The sequence below is a fragment of the Cyprinus carpio genome, chromosome B17 (genome assembly GCF_018340385.1).
Source record: "Cyprinus carpio isolate SPL01 chromosome B17, ASM1834038v1, whole genome shotgun sequence".
Lineage (NCBI taxonomy): Eukaryota > Metazoa > Chordata > Actinopteri > Cypriniformes > Cyprinidae > Cyprinus > Cyprinus carpio.
This window is the reverse complement of record NC_056613.1, coordinates 15,615,593-15,635,724: the sequence shown is the minus strand read 5'-3', so window position 1 is coordinate 15,635,724 and position 20,132 is coordinate 15,615,593. Positions and strand designations below refer to the sequence as shown.

Sequence of the window (20,132 nt, the reverse complement as noted above, 5' to 3'; positions counted from 1 at the left end):
TTTTGTAAGCGAAGAAAACCAAAATAATGACTTTATTCAACAATTCCTTTGTCAACAGTCTCCTCTGTGTCTCTCCATATCACTGTATGCTGTGTATGAAAGAAAACAGCCTTGTCTGGACCTTGACACTGTTATTTACTTGGCAGTCTATGGGACAGTCACAAAATCCAAAATATTCTTAAATGTGTTCCGAAGACGAACAAAGCTTTTATGGGTTTGGAACGACATGGAGGTAAGTGATTAATGACAAAATTTTAATTTTGGGGTGGAGTATCCCTTTAATAAATACTGTAATAAATTTTTCATTGTTTGTTCATGTTAGTTTATACATTAACTAATATTAACTAACGGAACCTTATTGTAAAGTGTTACCAAAAAAGTAATGGGGACTTTATTTCTTGAAATTGTGAGCTTATATCTCAGTAAATATATGAAAAAATATTTATAAAAAAAAAAAAATCACAGTAAATATATGTATCAAAATATGAACTGATGTAATCTTTCACAATATGATTGTATATTTCACAATAGGAATGTATATTTATTATGCATTTAACATGCAAAAGTTTGTGGTCTGTAAGATTTTATTTATTTATTTGTATTTAAACAAAGTTTCGTATTATTAAGGTGCATTTATTTGATTATTTGAATATTGTGACATATTACATTTCTTTAATTTACTGTGTTCTATTTTAATATATTTTAAAATGTAATTTATTCCTGAGTTTTCACTAGACAGTATTTACTCCGGTATTCAGTGTCACAAGAAATAATTTTAATTTGCAAATAAACCATTCTAATATGCTGATTTGGTGCTCCAGAAACATTTATTATCATCAATGTTGAAAAGCGTTCTACTGTTTAATAATTTTTTGGAAACCATGATACATTTTTTTTTCTTACCAGGATTCTTTGATGAATAGAAAGAACAGCATCAAAAGTACAGCATTTGTTTGGAAAAGAAGTCTTTTGTAACATCATAAATGTCTTCCCTTTGCTTTTTGATCAATTTAATGCATCCTTTCATTATTAATATATACAAAAAATCGTATTGACCCCAAACTTTTGTACAGTTGAACAGTAGCGTATGTAATACTGTGGTAAAGCTCTTCTGGGTAGGGAATCACCCCTGAGGCTGAGGGTTTGCCTCCTGTTTAGCTATGGATCAGTGATAATCCTTAATATGGTGTCCTCTGCCACATCAATTATGTTGATCATAGGCACGCTCGTTATGCTGAGTCTTCATTACTGTCAGACGGTGTGAGCACGAGCCTCAGACCTTCACAGTATAAATCAAGACACACTGGGCTACTTTCCAAAAGAATCAGAGAGAAGTATGCACCATGTCTTTTTACTTGTGACGTATTACGGAATGGCATAGATATGGTGAAGCTAGACCAAGAACTTTGAGTGTCTGATGTATTCAGGGAATGACCTGATGAATTCTGTTCCCTCTAAAAAAAAAAAAGTCCAAAATGTTATGCCATACAGATAACAATTAAAACACAGAGCGGAACCGAGCTGCCACATCTAATATCAACCAAGCATACATGAGCGGTGTCAGCAGTAGGGGCTCTCTTATTTATTTCATTCCAGAGGAGGTATTTCCGGGCAATTGCGCTGGATGCAGAGGGTAGTGCCTGCTGGTAAGAGCCAATAAAGAACTCTCATCCATGAACGGCCTTCAGCAGAGACACAGTCAATTACCTAATGTGAGGACTTTGAGGGGGGAGAAGCCTTTTCTCCTCATTTACTTTTGGGTATTTATTAAATTGCTGTCAAATTTGACAAATTTGCGACGCACAACATGGAGGTTGTTTTGGTGGGGGTGCGTGGGTTAAGAATGAACACCGGTCCCCTCCCACTACATCACAGATCCCATATCCCGCTTCCCGAATCATGCCAGCACACAGAATCCGTTTTGGCAGTTCTACATGTGCATGCTAGCGAAACGTGTACCTTTTTCCCCTTGAGGTACTCCTTGTGCTCCTCCCGGAAGTGCTTGGTCCCATATGCCACCTCCTCAAAGGGGGTGGAGGTGCGCATCATGCTCTCGTACTGCTTATTTCGGCTTGTGTTTGAAAATGGAAGAAAACTGTGTAAAAAGAAAACAGAAATAGGAATTAAGATATACTTCATAAGTCAAGTCAAGTTAAAATTTATTTCTAAAGCACATTTAAAAGCAACAGAGTTGCGCCAAAGTGCTGTACAACAAAACACAGTATATAAAAAGCATAATATGAAACCTGCATTATATATAATTATATTATATAAATATATATATATATATATATAGATAGATAGATAGATAGATAGATGATAGATAGATAGATAGATAGATAGATAGATAGATAGATATTTCATAATATAGTTTGATATGTATATTGATAGATAGTTTTTTTTTAAATTAATAACTAATGTTTATATGTGTTGTTTAGCAGGATTCTTTGTTTGAAAGAAGTCTCTTATTCTCACAAAGGCTGCATTTATTTGAGCAAAAATACAGTAAAATCAGTGATATTGTGAATTATTATTGCAATTTCAAATAACTGTTTTCTATTTTAAAATGTAATTTATTCCTGTGATGGCAAAGCTGAATTAATAAATAAAATCTTCAGTGTCACATGATCCTTCAGAAATCATTCTAATATGCTGATTTGAAGCATTCCTTTTTATCATCACTGTTGAAAATGGTTGTGATGTTTAATATTTATGTGGTAACTGTGATACATTAACAAACCATTAACTATGCTTTTTGCCTCAATAAACTCCTAATTTGCTGCTTATTAATAGTAATGTAGTAGTTAGGTTTAGGTATTGGGTAGGACTAGGGATTTAGAATATGGTCATCCAGAATATGTGCTTTAAAAGTACTAATAAAAAGCCAATATGTTAATAAACTGCATGCTAAACGCAAGTTAACAGTGAGAACTGCACCCTATACTAAAGTGTTACCACTTTTTGTAATATTAGTTATGTTTTGATAAATTTAATGTGACTATGCTGGATAAAAGTATTTATTTACTGACCCCAAACTTTTGAATGGTAAGATATATGAATAGCAAAATTTTCCAACATTAGTTCTTTTAGCCTTAATGCATGAAAAAGTAGAGCATAATCTCAATGTCGGCCCAGTTACTGGCCTCTGGTCTTGGCTAACATGCCTGCTAAGAGCTAACATTCTGCTATTTTCACAACACAGCACATGTTACTTATACATCACCACATCGCCTCATCCCTCCCTCACAGGCACTTTTCATTCTAGTCCAGATCATTTCCAAACCCAAATCGCTTCTTAATCGTTGTGATGTCTTGAGGTTGTTTCTGCACATGCTGCGTGTTTGCTGGGCACACGTTCAGTGCAAATAGCGGTTACTTAGGAAAAATGCCAGATGTTAATTACAGCGAGGTTGATTTTGTAAATTGTACCCAAGACACTTTGCCTGGAGGAAGATTTATCCAGTGCGGTACAAGAGGTGTCTGCACGAGGCTTGGTAAACGTCCGCTGGGCATTGGCTTGGCTTGTCACAAAACAAACAAACAACCAACAACCTTGGCACTTTCTGTGAACACAATCTGCAAAGAAAGGTTTTTTATTCCCAATGCTTGTTGTGTTCCATTTTTTGATGATGAAACCAGAAGTACAGGTGAAGCCCTGTCCTCTTTAATGAAATCAAAAAATGTAACCATAATCGCTCCGCCTGGAAAAGCAAGCATTGCACAGATACAGTGCAAAACTGGCACATATTCAGAGTAAATAAAACAAAAAACAGATGGGATCGTTAGATCAAAGACTTTGTCTCATATTTCTGCATTGATACTTTCTAAAACATCTGTTTAGGAAAAGATAATAATACTGGCTGGGCCAACTGAAGTGAAACGTTCTGGCAGAACTGGAGTTTGTTCGACACTCTCTTTAGTCATTTCCATCCTGAACAAGATCATTATTTATTAGAGGGCCTCTCTTGTCACGTAAGTACCACATAAGCAATAATGCTTTTTAAAGCTTTGATGGTGCAAGGCAAAAAAGGGGGTGACATCAAACACCGTGCTGGCCCTTTAAATAATGGCCCAATCTCCCACAGACATCCTTATCCACTAGAGACACCAGCCTCCCTACAAGACAGATTACAGTGCAACCCATGCTAATGTGCACATGGGACGGACATCACAGAGCAAAAATTAATGTGGCCCCAATGTCCCAGAATACACAACGCTTCTGCTGCTTGCCGGCTGTTTCACTTACTGCTTTCATTGCCACTGAATTGCATTTTAATAGGGTAGTTTTTATTCATTGAAAGCCATTAAGGAAAGTTTGACTTCTCGCAGGGGATCTTTTGGCAGTGCAGACCAATGCCCAGTGACAACACCCTAGGAGGCCACCAAAACAGGAAAAGGGGGAGTGTTTGAGGAAGTAAAGAGAAAGAAGAGAGAAGAGGCAGAGAAAAAGAGAAATATGTAAGCCAGCCTGTTGGGTGACATTGGTTTTAAAAAGAACAGAATTAAAGACTAATTAATTAATTAATAATAAGAAATTATAAATAAAAGAAAAACTTATATGCTTATATAAATCATTCCTTAGATATTATTAAACTTTTATTTTTTTAACTAATTTATTTTAAATAAATAATTCATTTTAATTGTTTGTGCAACCTAATTTAGTCTGGCTGATTCACAAAACGATAAATTTTTCTGACTTTAATAAAACAAGTTTATTTAGTGGATTTACCATATGAAACATATTACTAGTGTACCTGACAAAATATATGAACAATGTAATTCTCAATGTTTAAAAAAAGTATAGAAAATATTTTTTTTTTATTAATAAACGCTTCACAGTCCAGCTACTTATTCCTTGTCAAACTATAAGCCAACTAGTTTAGTTCACTATGGAGCTGTTTGTTTTTCTAAATAATGGTAATCCATCCCAGCATTATCTGCATCGGAGGCTGAGGAGACATCACTAGGACTGAAATTAAGCTGGTGGTGAAAAAAAAAGAGAATAGGAACATTTCGGTAGCTCTTTGAAACATTCCGGAGGAAATTAGCAGGAAACGATAGTGGGATCCTGGATCAAAAAGACTCTAATCATGCTTCGCCATGCCCTGCAGACACCACATGTATAATACGATTTACACAGTAACCACCTCTCCTATTACAGCCTGTTTGGGGTATTCTGTGTTAATGGGGTTAGCTAATTTACTGTTTAAAGTTGGAGCAAGAAGAAAAAAAATTAAACATGATTAAAAAACACTGCACATTGAGCTTGTAATTAAAATAAAACGGAAGGGTTTTAAAACAGAGATGCCACTGTTCAAGTAACGTTGTGAAAAAATGCTATTATGATAATCCACTGCAATAATTATATAGCAGAGAAGACAGCTAATAATGTCTCTGCAATGATGAAATGAAACAGTGTAGGGCTATTAATAGTCAAAAAAGCTGTATTTTTGGCCAGAGTTGCTGTTGTTTGTTAACTTATTTAGCAACTAAGCCCACTTGAGATTTTACCATCTGCTCCAAACTTTGAGAAAATAAAGTCTGGGCTTCTCTTGTTGTGTGATTAATGTGCATCTAGACAATGTCATACTGTATATATACAGACCAAGCACTCAACAATTTACACTATTAAACTTCGAAATATTATTCTACATTCATATTAACATCTACAGTAAATTGGCCTCAAAATGTATTCAGACAGTTAATTTCACCAAAAAATTTAAATGAACACTAAGCCTTCTTGATAATGCAGTGTAAATGTACTGTACAGATAAGATAAGATGTATAGTGGCTCCAGAAAGTATTTGGACACTTATCCAGTGCCATTCACACATTTTTAAATTTGCCTTAAAGGCATAGTTAAAGAAACAATGAAAATTCTGTCATTATTTACTCACCTTCATGTTGTTCCAAACCTGTATGACTTTCTTTTTTTCTGCGGAACACAAAACATGATATTTTGAAGAATGTATCAACAGTTTGTATTCATATAATGAAAGTTGGTGTTGTTTAGGACACCACTGACTTTCATTGTAACCTTTCACTTATCTTTTGTGTTCCGCAGAAGAAAAAAGAAATACATTCAGGATATAAATGACATGAGGGTGAGTAAATGATGACTGAATTTTTATTTTTCCCTTTAAGTCCCACTTTAAAATGTATGAATGCCACACCGTAAGTGTCCAAATACTTTTTGGATCATATTGAGACCTTGTACAGTGAATGTACACTTCATTATTAAGTAGGTACTGCTACAGAATATGTTCCATTGATTGTATTTAGCTCCAAATCAATACATACATGCATTTCACACAATCTCTAGTGCAGGGATGTGTACATGCGAGCGCTTGTGTGTGTGTAACTTACGTCTGGTCGATGACACAAGTTCTCCACTCCTGCCGTTTGAGCTCCTCTCTGGCCTCCTCCAGGGCAGTGATGGATGTGGCCACGCGCAGGCTTGGCTCCAGGGGCCGATGCCGCTGCTGCTGCACCTCCAGAGCTGGGCGAAAGGGGCCCTGACAGGTACGGGGGATAAGGTAAATGTTTTATTGCCCAGACCCGCCTGCCTCGTTATTGATGAGGCCCCTGTGGACGGCCAGCAAGACCCTCGAAAGCCCCAGTCTTCTCATCTAAGACATTAACACACCTGACCAGTGCTGATAATGATACCTTGACCATATAGTGAAGGCCCTGATGAGGCAGAGGCGGTAGAGACTTCAAGTAAATGCACTAGAATTCACTATCAAATCTACATGCCAGTATAGAATAGCCGTGTCAATAAGTCTTTTTTATTTTGAGGCAGTATTTTATGTTTCCCCTCTGTAATTTATTTTTTTACTCTTATGAGGGCATTTTTGTGTGCTGTTTATAAATGTCAAAGACTTTATTTGAATCAATCATTAAACTCATTTGCAAAAAAATCTGGTTTACATTGGAGTATATAATGCATATGTTATTCCACATTAATAACAGATTTTTAATAACTGATTGATCTATGTGTTCTCAATCGCTTAACATCACATTGCATTTCTGAAGTATAGGCTTGCACATGCTCTATAAATAAAGTCTGACTTGACTTCTTAACCATATCACCAAACCACTATTATAGATAGATAAAAAGTACCACCTTTACATTATACCTTGGATTTAAATGGAAATACCTTGGCATACGAATATGGTAATCAAACAATACCATGGTACTTGTCCAAAATGAATGTCATTACCATGTTATACCATTCCTTTTAGACAGATACCATGGTATTGTACCACAAGCCTCAGTTATTCTTACATAAATACCCAACATGTTAACACACGCTTTCAGATGTGTTTAGTTAACCAAATAGAACGTTTTCCTTTTGAACTGGCACAAACACACTTGTGGCATGGCTCCACATGCATAACTTATTGTCTTGGTTACTCTTAGTTTAAATGTGACCTTCAGACATTGTTGCTTTTAATTCATGCTGGCGCAACATTCTCTGCCCTTGATACTATCAAGACCAGATCAGCACCTGGCACTGACCAATCCCCTTACTTCCCCTAACAATACACATAATCAATCTATCACTCGCAGATGCTTATCACACAGGGAGAGATGCTCCACCTCAGACCACAAATAATTGGGAGAGAGAGAGAGAGAGAGAGAAAGAGGGTGGGTGCTTATTCTGGGGTCTTTGTAAGGGCAAAATGTAGATAAATAATGCATCTTCATCTATTGCACATTGTGTGAAAGATGTGGCAGTTTTTTTTAATGAATTCCCACTAACTGGGCCCAGCTGGAGTGAAAAGCCAGCCCAGGGAGAAGAACTCGGGCTCTAATAAAAAGAAATGACTCACGCTTCATTTCTGCTCACTTATGTTTTACATTAATAGAAACCAATAATAAGAACCAGTTACCATAAAAGTCATGGACCGTAAATAACACAAATGGCAAATACGTATCATCAAATCTCCCTCACAGCTGGACAAGATGACATGCTAGATTTAGAAGTACTTAAAGATATTCTTTATCGGGGCACCTTTACATGTTGCGGTATTCCCTTGCTGAGAGTCCCTTAATGGGATCCATGGAATGAAGGGGCTTGGGTTGACAGACGTGCTTATCACTGGTTATCTGGCTGTCTAAATGCTTTGGTGGTATCCAGGCGAGAAGGGAGGCATGTTAAATGATATTATTCCATTTTTATGGCAAGTTTTTTCAAAATGATCTCAAGGTGGCAATAAATCCTGGCTTTAATCATAGTTATCTCAAGCTCTCTTTTGTTAATTGTCACCACGCTCTGTCATCTTTTTGAGGCCATTTCATTGGTAGAGTCTAGAGGGACATCAACAAATGCTTTGAGTTGATAAAATATCCCAATAAAGGGTGGTGAGACATTTGTTATGAATATAAATGAAGATTGTAGTGTAAGTTAGCTAAAAGACAAATAAATGTTCCTATAACAACTTCAACGTCAGCTTTTTGCCTGAATTTCAGAACAATATAGGCGATATTTCACCCAAATAGGACTAAGAATGTTTTTTGTAGAATGTCCTTACGATAATAGGGCCATCAAGCTTCAAACACCATGAAAGTATCATAAAAGTGGTATATTCCAAGTTTTATGAAGTCATGAGAATTAAGCTTGAGAATCAGTTAGTTATAATTCATGAACAAATCATTCAGAACAGTTTTGTAAACTGGATCAACTGATACATTGAAGAGATCTGACTCATAAAAACATTTGTTCATGAATAAGACATCACTACTCATTAAAACAACAAGGACAGCTAGTACAGAAGTCAAGATTTTCGCCGAATAACAACAATTATATTGTATGACTTTAGAAGCCTTGAAATAAATCACACAAGCCATATTGATTGCTTTTTTGATTATTTTTCATCTCTTTTGAAGCTTGAAGGTACTCTTGTGTTCCACTGAAGAAAGAGCAATGTACATTTTTGGAACAAGTTCAGGAACAGTAAATGAAGACAACTGAATTATTGTGTATTTTTTTGCATTAACTATTCGCTTTAAGGGTAATGTCTCACCTGTGGCTTTTTGTGAATGGGTGGTAGTCGCTCCCGGTTTGGCATCAGGTTAGAGAGATCAGGGGTTATATTAGGGGTCTTCCTCTCTTTAGGAGCTGATCGCACTAGAAGCGGCTTCACTTTTTTCAGTCTCAGCTCCATCTCATCAGGTTCTGCTCTGAACGGTGAATTGAAAACACCTGGACACTAAGATAAGCACACAAACACAACAATCAAGCAAGGTGAACAAAACAATGTTATGCTTCTGTTGGCATAATGAAGAGAAAGTCTGTTTCTCTAAATGACTGCCCTTAAACCTTGCAGAGCAAACCTCCAAACACATCCTCATGCCCTCTTTAATAACTCATTTGCTAGCAATGAACTGGTAACAGCTTCCATTGTACCTCTCATCATAGGTATCCATGCAAAGCCTACAGCAAAACACATTTAGCTTTTAGGAAAAGGAACCCACTTTATTCGGTCGACCACAGCAAAACAATTATACTTGTCACCTCCCCTGAATGGACACACATCCATCATTCTGGCATGTGTCATGTCTGCTGGCGTACATGTCTGCTAGCTAACTATGAGCTGTCTGATCTTACCGTAGCACTTCGGTGGTTCTTGGTTTGGCCTGAGGAATAACAGCTAGAATAATTAGTCTCTAATCAGACGATTCCTCATATGTGCTTAATTAGCAGCAGGAGCTTTTTAAGCTTTATTACTATATATGCTAATAACTTTTACAGGTAATATTCTTCAGTAAGGCTCCTGCATCCGTTTGGATAGTGTAGCTTTGGGTGTCACGTGGTGGGGGGTACACCACAAACTCCCAACTTGCCTCGGACTTACAGGAAAAGAGCAATGATGTTGACCCTCGTACTGAGGAACTACATCTATGTCAGCGCAGCCACTTTTGTCCAGCGGAATTTTCTCTGGTTAACGATGAACCATGGGAGACCCATCCATTTCACGGAGACAAGGTCAGACTGTGGGAACACAAGTTGCCCAGCGTAGAGACAGAGAGAGTGAGAATGAGAAAAGCAGGGAGGGGGAAAGAGAGAATGAGAAAACTCGGAAGAGAGTAAAACCTTTCCCGCACTGACAAGCACTTAAGTCTGAGTCTGAGTTTTGTGGTTTAAATGACTGTCCTCTCAGTCATGAATAATGTGCATGCTTGGGTCAGTAATATATATTTTTTAATTGATCAAAAGTGACATTTAAGACTTAAAAAAATGGTTAAAAAATATTTACAATAAATTCTGTTCCTTTGAACTTTCTATTTGTTAAAGAACCCTGAAAAAAATCACGAGTTCCACAAATATATTAAGCAGAACATATATTTGTTAAAGAACCCTGAAAAAAATCATGAGTTCCACACCAACATATTAAAAGGATGTTTTAAGGATCATGTGACAGTGAAGACTGGAGTTATGGCTGCTGAGAATTCAGCTTTTATTTAAATCATTTTAAATGTTATAAATAAAATATATGGTAAAACAGAAAACAGGTTCACAATATTACTGTTTTTGTTTAAATAAATGCAGCCTTGGTGTTTTAAGAGAATATATTTACACAACCCCTGAAATTTTTGTCAATATCTAGTAAATACTTCCTAATCATAATCATTTAAAGCATTTTTTTAACACATATTCAATTATAAATGTTTATTTTATCATAAGTTTATTTCAAATAGATGTATAAATGTATATTTTTTAAAATAAAAATAATAAATGTAATTTATTAAATAATTTTAATGGGACAAAAAGTCTCAAAACTAAATGTAAGGTGCACAGTAACCAAAAAAGAAGAAGAAGTAAAATCTTGGGACTAGTAAACTAGTCAATCCCAGCATCCCCATCCCACACACCCTTCTTTTTCTCCTTATCTCCCTCTAAAGCATCTTTTAACTAGCATGTGGTCCCTTGCATCTGTTGTCCATTAGCCTTTAGCTGATGTGTATTATTTCTTGGTTTCTCTCCTCAGACTGCAGGCAGCTGGCAGTAATGTCCTCTTGCCCTGTTCGCGGCACTAAGTGTCCAGTGACCAGAGCAGAAACCTGGGCATGAGCGGTGTGGCCACAAGAGGTTGTGATGACCATAAAAGCATGAAGGAGAGGCCACAAAATGAAATATCTGCTCACCACGCACTGCTGCTGAATCAACAACGGCCAAAGCACTTCATCATAATTATCAAGACACATTATAGCCAGAGGGATTTCTGAAAAGAATATATATACCAGCAGATGATTGCAGCAGTTAGGAGCCCTGCTGTAAGAATAAACGCAGGTCTTCATACTCCATACCTACACAGTTTCTTTTCAATCGGTGACCTCAGATAAATGCATATATATGTATGCCGTATATACGTACATCATGTGTGTCTCATTGATTTGCCACTGACCTGTTTAGTGCTCAGGAGGAAGTGGAGTCTCTGAGCCTGGATGCTTTTCTCTTTTTCCCCTTTTTCCAGAGTGATCCGTTCTCTCTCTCTTCTCTGGAGCTCTGCAAATTCCTCCAGGTCTCTCCTGGGAAGCAGAGAACAGTACACATAAACCTACATTTTTTTCAACTTATTCTTCTGTAAACTCTTGTCTCAGTCCCAAGACATCAGACGATGTTCAATACTCTTGTGGGCTGTTCAAGAGAACAGCATGGCTGATATAATAATAGTACAACAATCTGAATTCTTGTGATTATTTCATTCTGATATATGACACACGTTTGCAAAACTGTATTTTTTGTTATTTATATGATAATACATATAAGTGAACATCAATTCATATTTTCTACCACTACATTTATGCCTGTGCTAGAGTAAGCATAAAATAAATTAAAATAATAATGAACATAAAATGCACAAAATACTTTCTGTTACATAGTTATTTTGCTCTGTGCACTGACCTTTAGAAATCACCTCACTTTTCCTATGAGGCATTTTTCTCTCTCCATAAAAGTAAAGCGCAAAATAAATCAAGTATGCATAGTAGTCTGGGCTGTGAGTGTGTTTTCTGTTGTGGTCTGAGGTTGCAATGTTTGCAGCGCTGTCTGACCAGCCTCGGCTTCTTTCGTGTGGCATCACGCTGTCTGTGTGACCTTTGCTAACCTATATCTCCCGCTTATTATTAATTGCACTGTAGTGGACAAAAGCCAAATAGATTTGTAACAGTGGAAGGGGATCTCGATCTGTGTCTAAGAGAAGGCTGGGGTAACACATAAACCTCATTAGTGTTGATGGGCCAGTAGGGAGACATGGGAGCAGCTAACACAGATGACCTTTGTGTGTCCTTAAACAACACGCAACTATAAGCACCCAGCGCCCACTGAATTGCATCCACTTACTGTGGAATCCACCAGGTGCTAAACACCCTTACGTATCAATAGCTAGGCATGTGGTTTTCAGTCAAAAATACAAGCCGTTTACAGAAGACTTCAGTCTAGCTTGTTAGTTAGCTTTTTGCAACATGCAACTTTTTGCAACGGTATAATTACCGGAGTGCTTTTTGACATTTGTCATTACAGTATTATCTATAAATTCACAAATTTCTGTTTGCTGAAAATGTAATAATAAAAAAAATTGTAAAGACCAACAAAAGCGTTTTTTAAGTGAAATTTTGAAATAAACAACATTTGATTAATTAGCAGAGTTTAAACGCTTTAAAGGTGATAAACATTTTTAGATCAATTTGCCCATAAAATGGGATTTAGTGTACTTCTCTGTAATGAATGCAGTAATTTGTGTGATTAAGCATATGCATACTGCGGCCTGTGTATTTTGGAGTCTTGCTATGATAAAAGACCTGCCCTAAATACTATGAAATGTTTATAAAGAAAAAAAAAATTAATAAGGCCTGCAGTTAAGGAGTGAGTTTCACAGATGTCCTTGAAAGGGACACGCGAGCAGAAAAAGTAGCCTGAGCAATGGGAGTCCATAAATTCCCTCTGTGCTTCCAAAGAGTTAAAGATTTGCCATGCTCAAACATTACAGAGAGAAATTTATCTGATTATGGCAGTAATAATTACCCAGCTGTTTATTACAGATAGAGAAATAATTCATGCAGGCAATAGGCCATGGTGGCAATGACACTCCACATTTAGTAAATATGCAAGCCGCTCAGTTCTAATTACTCAGGCCCAGAGGAAGCCCTTATTAAGTGCTGGAACTTTAAGTGTCTTCTTGACAAGTGATAAATTGTTACATTGCACAAACTCTTGCTGTGGAATTGCTGCGGTGAACCCAGGTCTTGACTTCATTAAGGTATGCAGAGAAGGACAACTGAATGAAGATGGACACTGGAACATAGCGGGCCTTGTCGTCAGGCTAGAGCTAATGAAACAACTCAGATCGTTTTGAACAAGGAGGGAGGATCCTTCACTGCTGGCAGGGAGAGGGAATGAGAGAGAGGGGCCACCCTGACACGGGCAGTCGCTGGCCTCCTATCATTGGCATGCCGGGCTGGTCTGCTTGCGCTAAATGGGAACCATTAGGAAAATTTTGAATAATTTATTCAGGCGCCGGAGCTGTACGGATTAAAATCCTGGCACTGAGACTTTGAGGGGTGACTAATCAGTCAGTGGGTGATCCTGAGCCCAACGTGGAACAGATTGTCAGAATCAGCGCAGTGATCTTTCACTTCACATCTTTGACTGATTCATCATGACCTCACAAGCGTTACATAAACAACTAATTAATGCACTAGCAGACAGAGAGAGAAGGACAGGCAAACAAAAAAAATGGGACACTGTTTGTAAAACACAGTTGGACAAATATCAAAAACTCACTGGGACAAGAATTTCCATTCCCACAAATAACTGTTTAATACTGACCAGACAGATTGATCAGACAATGACCAATTCTGACATAATCAAACGAGCCAATAACTAAATAATTAAAATGTCAATTGTACTTACTTGCACCACTTGTTTTTAATATAAATCAGTGTTTCACAGTATATAGATATAAGGGCTGTTAGTCAACAAAATAATCAAATTTGATTATTTGAAATTGATTTAATCATGATTTTAAGTTAAAAATGTGAATTAAATTGACAATGCTAATAGATATAACTACAGCATTCTATTTTATGTGACCTCAGCATCTGTATGGCTTACTGAAAAATACAGGTTTACAACTCTCTTGTGTGCTAAATTTTGGCCTCTCCCAAAACAGGAAATAGAAAAGAAGAAAAAGCTTGCAATATACAGTATAAGACACAGTGCTGTACATGATGGCCCAATGTTTTTATAGAGAAATGCAATGTGTTAACGTGATTCATAGGTGAGAAACCCCATTAAAAGAGAGCATTCCCACTTAAAGAGAGGCTGGAGTAGGGAGATGGAGGGAGGGGGTGGGGTGTTGGGAGTCAGTGATCCAAGGAGCACTTAACAGATTTACATTTAATTTTAGCTAGACCCTTAAGATATTTTCCCACAAAATATATTGGTCACATTAAAAAAAGTGACTTCATTTTTATCAAAAGTAAAAGATGGCATCTTCCTTCAGCCCCTGAAGCAGGAACTTTTTATATATATATAAATGTGGGGGCACACGCAAATCAGAGGCTAATTTTGAATTTCATAACGTTATTCATTTTCATGTAACCAGAGGCAATTTATGCATGACATGCTGCTAATGTATATGTCTCAAACATGCCGTTAAAGGCATGACATTCCTTTGTCTTTGCAAGAATTTCAAACAATGGTCATCTGTGAACATTAGTCTAATGTAATGTTATGTACAAATATTACTTTATTCGGAGCTGTATATGTATGAAAATGTATTTTTTTCACCTGATGTGTTCATTCTTCCTTGTCAATCCCTCCAAATATCTCTTGCGTGCATAATAATTGTGTACATACTTCCTCACATAATAGCCCCGCCATCTCTGCTGTATCTGCAAAAGAAATGTCATTTTTGATTATGATTACATATGCCTGATTATTATTATTTATTAATTCCTTTATTATTTCACTGTATGGCAGATAAAGAGTATGAAATTGAGTTTTATTTGTGACTATAAAAAGTATTTAGAAGTTAAATTTGCAAAAGACAAATCAAAGTCAGAGCAAATTAAAGAAGCCCCTGTCACTTTAGAGCTTGCAGTCATTGTCACTCCATGAAGAAGTTGGTGCCACCATGACAGCACCACTGAGGACCCAATACAAAAAGGACAGATGTCCTTCAGGCTAATTAGGTACTTAACAATAGCAGGTAAAAAAAAAAAATAATAATAAGGCAAAAACTAAACAAAACAAGAATTGCCATTGATCAGCAGTCAATAGATAATTTTAAATAAAGTAATTGCAGGCTTGGTTTCTGAGTTGTTTGTGACCTCTTAGACTAGTAAAATCAATGATGCATATTGCTCAATTAGATCTAATACAAATCGGGCCTCGCTTGTAAACACTGATTTTTGGTTTCTGAGTTGTTTGTGACCTCTTAGACAACTTTACAGAATACAGATATCTATCTATCTATGCAGAATCTATCAATCTATCTATCTATCTATCTATCTATCTATATTTTAATACAATGTAGCATTGCCCAAAGTGCTGTAAAAACTCAACAAAATCTCATTAGTTAGTTTTAGTTCTAACTATCTATCTATCTATCCTGCGATACGTGGTAATTTTTACAAAATAAGCGGGATCATAATTTATTTGCATTATTTATTGGATCATAATTGCAAATTCTGCAAGGTAAACATATGACCACAGTTGTATAAATTGACATTCATTAGCAAACCTCATACATACTTTCCCATGAAGCTTTCCAAACTCAAAAAGAACAATTGTCAAGTCTGTGCTTGAAACAGATCCTTCAGTGACTGTTTTCACAGTCGCCCTATCTTTTTTTTTTTCCTTCAGCAGATTTTTACATTACCAGTGCTTCCCGGACATAGCACTCTATCTTTTACAAGGGCTATAAAAGCTGTCTGTCCTGTTGAACAGCTTCTGTTTGTGTCTAAGTGGTGACAGGACCTTTAGTCTTATATTCTCTGACCCCTGAGAAGAGGGCAAGCTTCATGTTTCAAATTAGACTCACATAACAGAAGTGGGAGCAAAGAATACAGGGTGGGCTCTAGATTTACCACAAAAGATTTGCGTATAAATTACTCCCTCAGTTCACATTTCTTGTGATTTCCAATGATCACACTAGAAATATGCAGTCCTCCATAGAAATGCAGCATTCTTCAATAAGCTATGAAATTTTGTAAGACTTATAAAATTCTTTAAAAGTTTCACCTCAGGGAAAAACAATTGTAAAGCTAAAGTTTCTATGCATACCAATAGCTCTATAAAAGTGCCAATATATCACTCAAATATAAACGTGTTTGATTTATACGCTGTGAAACAGAGCATGCTGAATTGATGTAGCTACCTTTTTACAACTGTAGGCCTTATAAGTTATAACAGATGAGAAATTATAAATGAAAAAGATATGATATTTGGTTTTTTCTTATTTTGATTTGACTTTATTTGTTATGAAAATATTTTATATTTTATGCTCACCAAGTCTACAATTATTTTATAAAAAATACAGTAAAAACTATAATATTTTGAAATAAATAATTTTAAATAAATCTATAAAGGAACTGTTTTTTTTTTTATATATTTTTTTAGGGGATTTTTTTTTTTGTTTTTTTTTTTTTGTAGATTTTTTTAGTGTTTTGTGTTGTATGATGATTCTTGAGGTATCTTTTTTATGTTGTGTTTTTGTGCAATAAACATCTCTAACACCACTGAAAACAGTTGAGATGCTTTGTGTGTGTGTGTGTGTGTGTGTGTGTGTGTTTATTTCAGTTTCAAAAGAACAGCATTGATTGTTATAGAAAACAACGTAAAGTTCTTCAGTGTCACTTTTTGAGCATTTTAATGCAAATTCAATGCAAGTAAATATCTTTATATATCATATTTATATATTTTATTTTACTATAGCTATGAAAACATGAAAAAAATTATTTTAAAAATGTTGAATATATTTAGGCATTTTTTTATGTTATGCCACACTTAAACCAGTAAAAATTGTTTACAGATTTCATCCAAATCAAATGTGTGACCCACTGACTTTTCACTCACCAAACAGCAAGAGAAATATTTACCTTGACAGCCATCTTATTGTAGAAATTCATCTTCATGATAAAATATGCTGTCTGTGAAGAGAGGGAGATAGCATTACATTGTGACTGGGCCCTCTGATGTTTTCCCAACATGCGAGGAATAAAATCCTCTTTATACATAATACATAAAAGTCATGGAGACGCAGCAGCAGATAAGAGGGTGGAGTGGCAAGTCATACTTTGTATCGAAGGGAAGTGCCTGTTCTTAATACATAATGCAGACATGGCTGGGAAAATCTATGGAAGTCACGCTGGTAACTAATGGAGATGTATGAAGGTAAAATGCTCTTCGCTGAGTTTGATAATCAATGGAATGCTGCTGAGGATGGACCGACTAAACACAGTCAGGATATTCACAAGATACAAGGCACAAATGATTCACTCACTGGGGACACAAAAGATACTTGATATTGCTTCTCTACATGATAGTAGAGGAAAGATGTACATATTTTTCAATTATAGTTTACAAGAAATAAAACAAAAAGGACACCATGTAAGTTTCTTTGCCTTTTATATGTAAGATTTCATGGTAGTCCATGATTTATTTTCTCTTTAAAAAGTTACTCCTCAAATAATGCAGAATTTCCATATTATACTTACTGGATTTCCTGGATGTTATGTAAAAAAATCGAAAACAATACTGTAACTGTATGTTTTAGTAAGACATAAAACAGGCAACCAACTGTAGGTCATAATTGCACATACAGAAAAAACAGACAACCACATTTTAATGAACAAATTGAATCTAATATAAAATAGGTTCTCACAAAACCCTCAGGATTTATTTTAGAAAATTGAAAAATGAAGATATGAAAAATTTGAACTAATTTGTCAATACCTTTAAAACATGGAGGACATAAAAGCCTTTAATTGAAAATCAATACGAATTGTCAAATTACAAACTTGCACCAGATGTATGTAAATCATGGCATGCCTGTTAACTGCTAAATGTTAATGAGGGTTATCATAATATAATCAATATTACATGTCTCCACAACTTACCTTTACCCTTTGTCTGAAAAGTGCCCGTGCAGTGAATCCACGCCATATTTTTTGTATCAATGTTGCATTTTTATGCAGATGACTGAAAAATAGAACAACACTCAGCAAGCTGTAATTTTAAACAGATTAAATCTAAACTTTTTTCCTCAAAGTCCCTTTTTTTCCCCTCTGCATGCCTGTGGTAGGTCTTTCTTGGACAACTGTACATTTGCATTCATCATTAACCACCCTCTAAATGCATGTCTATGGCAACTCTGAACTCAACATGGCCATCAATTTCCAAAAGGCCATTTATAACTCCAAAAAATCAATGTGTATAGGAATGGTGGCAACCCTGGAGCTGCACTCAAGAAGCCTAGATTGCGCTTAATTAGCCACTTAACACATTGATCAATTAACTAAAGTAATCTAAATTAACCTACTGTCTGGGAGTTTGTCTGCTCGCTGCACAGAAATATGCTGAGGTTACACACTGTAGCGCCCTGTGCACTGGCTAATTCTTGCATTTAAAGACCAACTGCATTAGATGTAGGCTTCAGCATCCACTTACAGGTATATGCTGAGAATATAGAATTATACACCTGTCCTCATTAACACATCTACCTACCCTATACAATATGGATCCTAGAAATGTCACACCTATAGAGTGCAACAGCGCCCACCCACTTTTTCAGTGGCGTTGGTTCAGGAAGTGCTTGTATAATTCATTTTCCCCATAGGTATATTAAAAGAGTCTTTGTTAAAGAGTTAAAAATCATGAATCAAACCAAGATGAATCACAACATTACAAACTTTGATTTTACGTAAAGAAAAAAAAGTGATATATTTTTGTATTAATGTTGTTTTTATGCAGATTACTGCTAAAAAAAAACACTTAGCAAGCTGTAAGTATGGTTCTGTACTTTATATATGATTATATATGTACCATATACTTTACACACACACAGACACGCACACACACACACACATATATATATATATATATATATATATATATATATATATACACACACACACACACACAGTATAACTGTATATACAGTTGTTTGCAGAATCATGGGTAATGTAGTGTTTCACCAAGAATTTTGCTCTTAAACACGATTATTTAAATGGCTGATAACTTCAACAACAGCATATCGATTAACAACCTTGTAGTTGATGTTAAAAATCTCTATGGAGAAAATGAATGGGATTTTTTACTTCCAGACTCGATTATTGCACTTTCTTCAAACCTGCAATTAGATTTTAAAGCATTTAGATTTTATTAATAAAAATAAAAAAATATATGTAATTACCTGATTACTATAGGTAAAACGTGTCTAAAACACTGCAGAAAACTATTATTTATATATTTATTTATTTGGCCATGTCTTATGTAGCATAGGGAATGAACTGAAACAGGACTACCACTGACGTTTACTCTAAATAAACGAACAAATAAATAAGTACATACATTAACTTAAAGAGTTAATTTTCTGTACATATTGAAGCTTGACATATTGAAAAATTGAAGCTATCATATTGATAGATGAAAATGAGATCTTACCTGAGGAATTCTCTCACCTGGCAGCCCCTGAACCAGCTCTGAATTCTGACCGCAGCCTCGTTCTCTTTCTCTCTGTTTTCCTCCGCAATCCTGTAACATGAGATGTTATATCTTAGGCGTTTTATCCATTGATAATGTCATTATAAAGCATATTTGTCTTATTTAGTCTTTTCTAAAAACCGATTTTTAATTTTTTTTAACGTTTTGATATAACAAAACAATACACCAGTTTTGAAATGTAACGAAGTGAATAATTTGCGTGTTTCATTACCTGTTGCGGATAAAATATTGCTCTTTTATGTTATCAACCTGCTTGTAAAGTTTCTCAAGTCTCGCCATGTTTCCGGAAGTTTGTTGGTGTCCATGACAACGGAAGAGTCCGTGCACGCGCGGGGTAGAGAGAATGCCTGCTTGTCAGGCACGCGCAGGGAAGGAAGTGTCACGCGTTGAGATCGA

The 20,132-nt window shown here is 35.8% G+C and overlaps 1 protein-coding gene across 1 annotated transcript in view; it reads right to left on the bottom strand.

Moving 5' to 3' along the window:
• spata17 (spermatogenesis associated 17) overlaps positions 1-20,034 on the bottom strand; it is a 29,628-nt gene extending 9,594 nt beyond the window's left edge. The window contains exons 1-9 of the mRNA XM_042742470.1: positions 19,948-20,034; positions 19,677-19,766; positions 18,131-18,212; positions 17,111-17,161; positions 14,799-14,902; positions 11,413-11,536; positions 9,031-9,216; positions 6,367-6,515; positions 1,960-2,095 (exon numbers count right to left, since the gene is read on the bottom strand). Coding sequence (XP_042598404.1) covers positions 1,960-2,095; positions 6,367-6,515; positions 9,031-9,216; positions 11,413-11,536; positions 14,799-14,902; positions 17,111-17,161; positions 18,131-18,212; positions 19,677-19,766; positions 19,948-20,015 — 990 coding nt within the window. The 5' untranslated portion in view covers positions 20,016-20,034. The remainder of the gene's footprint in view (positions 1-1,959; positions 2,096-6,366; positions 6,516-9,030; positions 9,217-11,412; positions 11,537-14,798; positions 14,903-17,110; positions 17,162-18,130; positions 18,213-19,676; positions 19,767-19,947) is intronic.
• Positions 20,035-20,132: the final 98 nt, after the last annotated feature.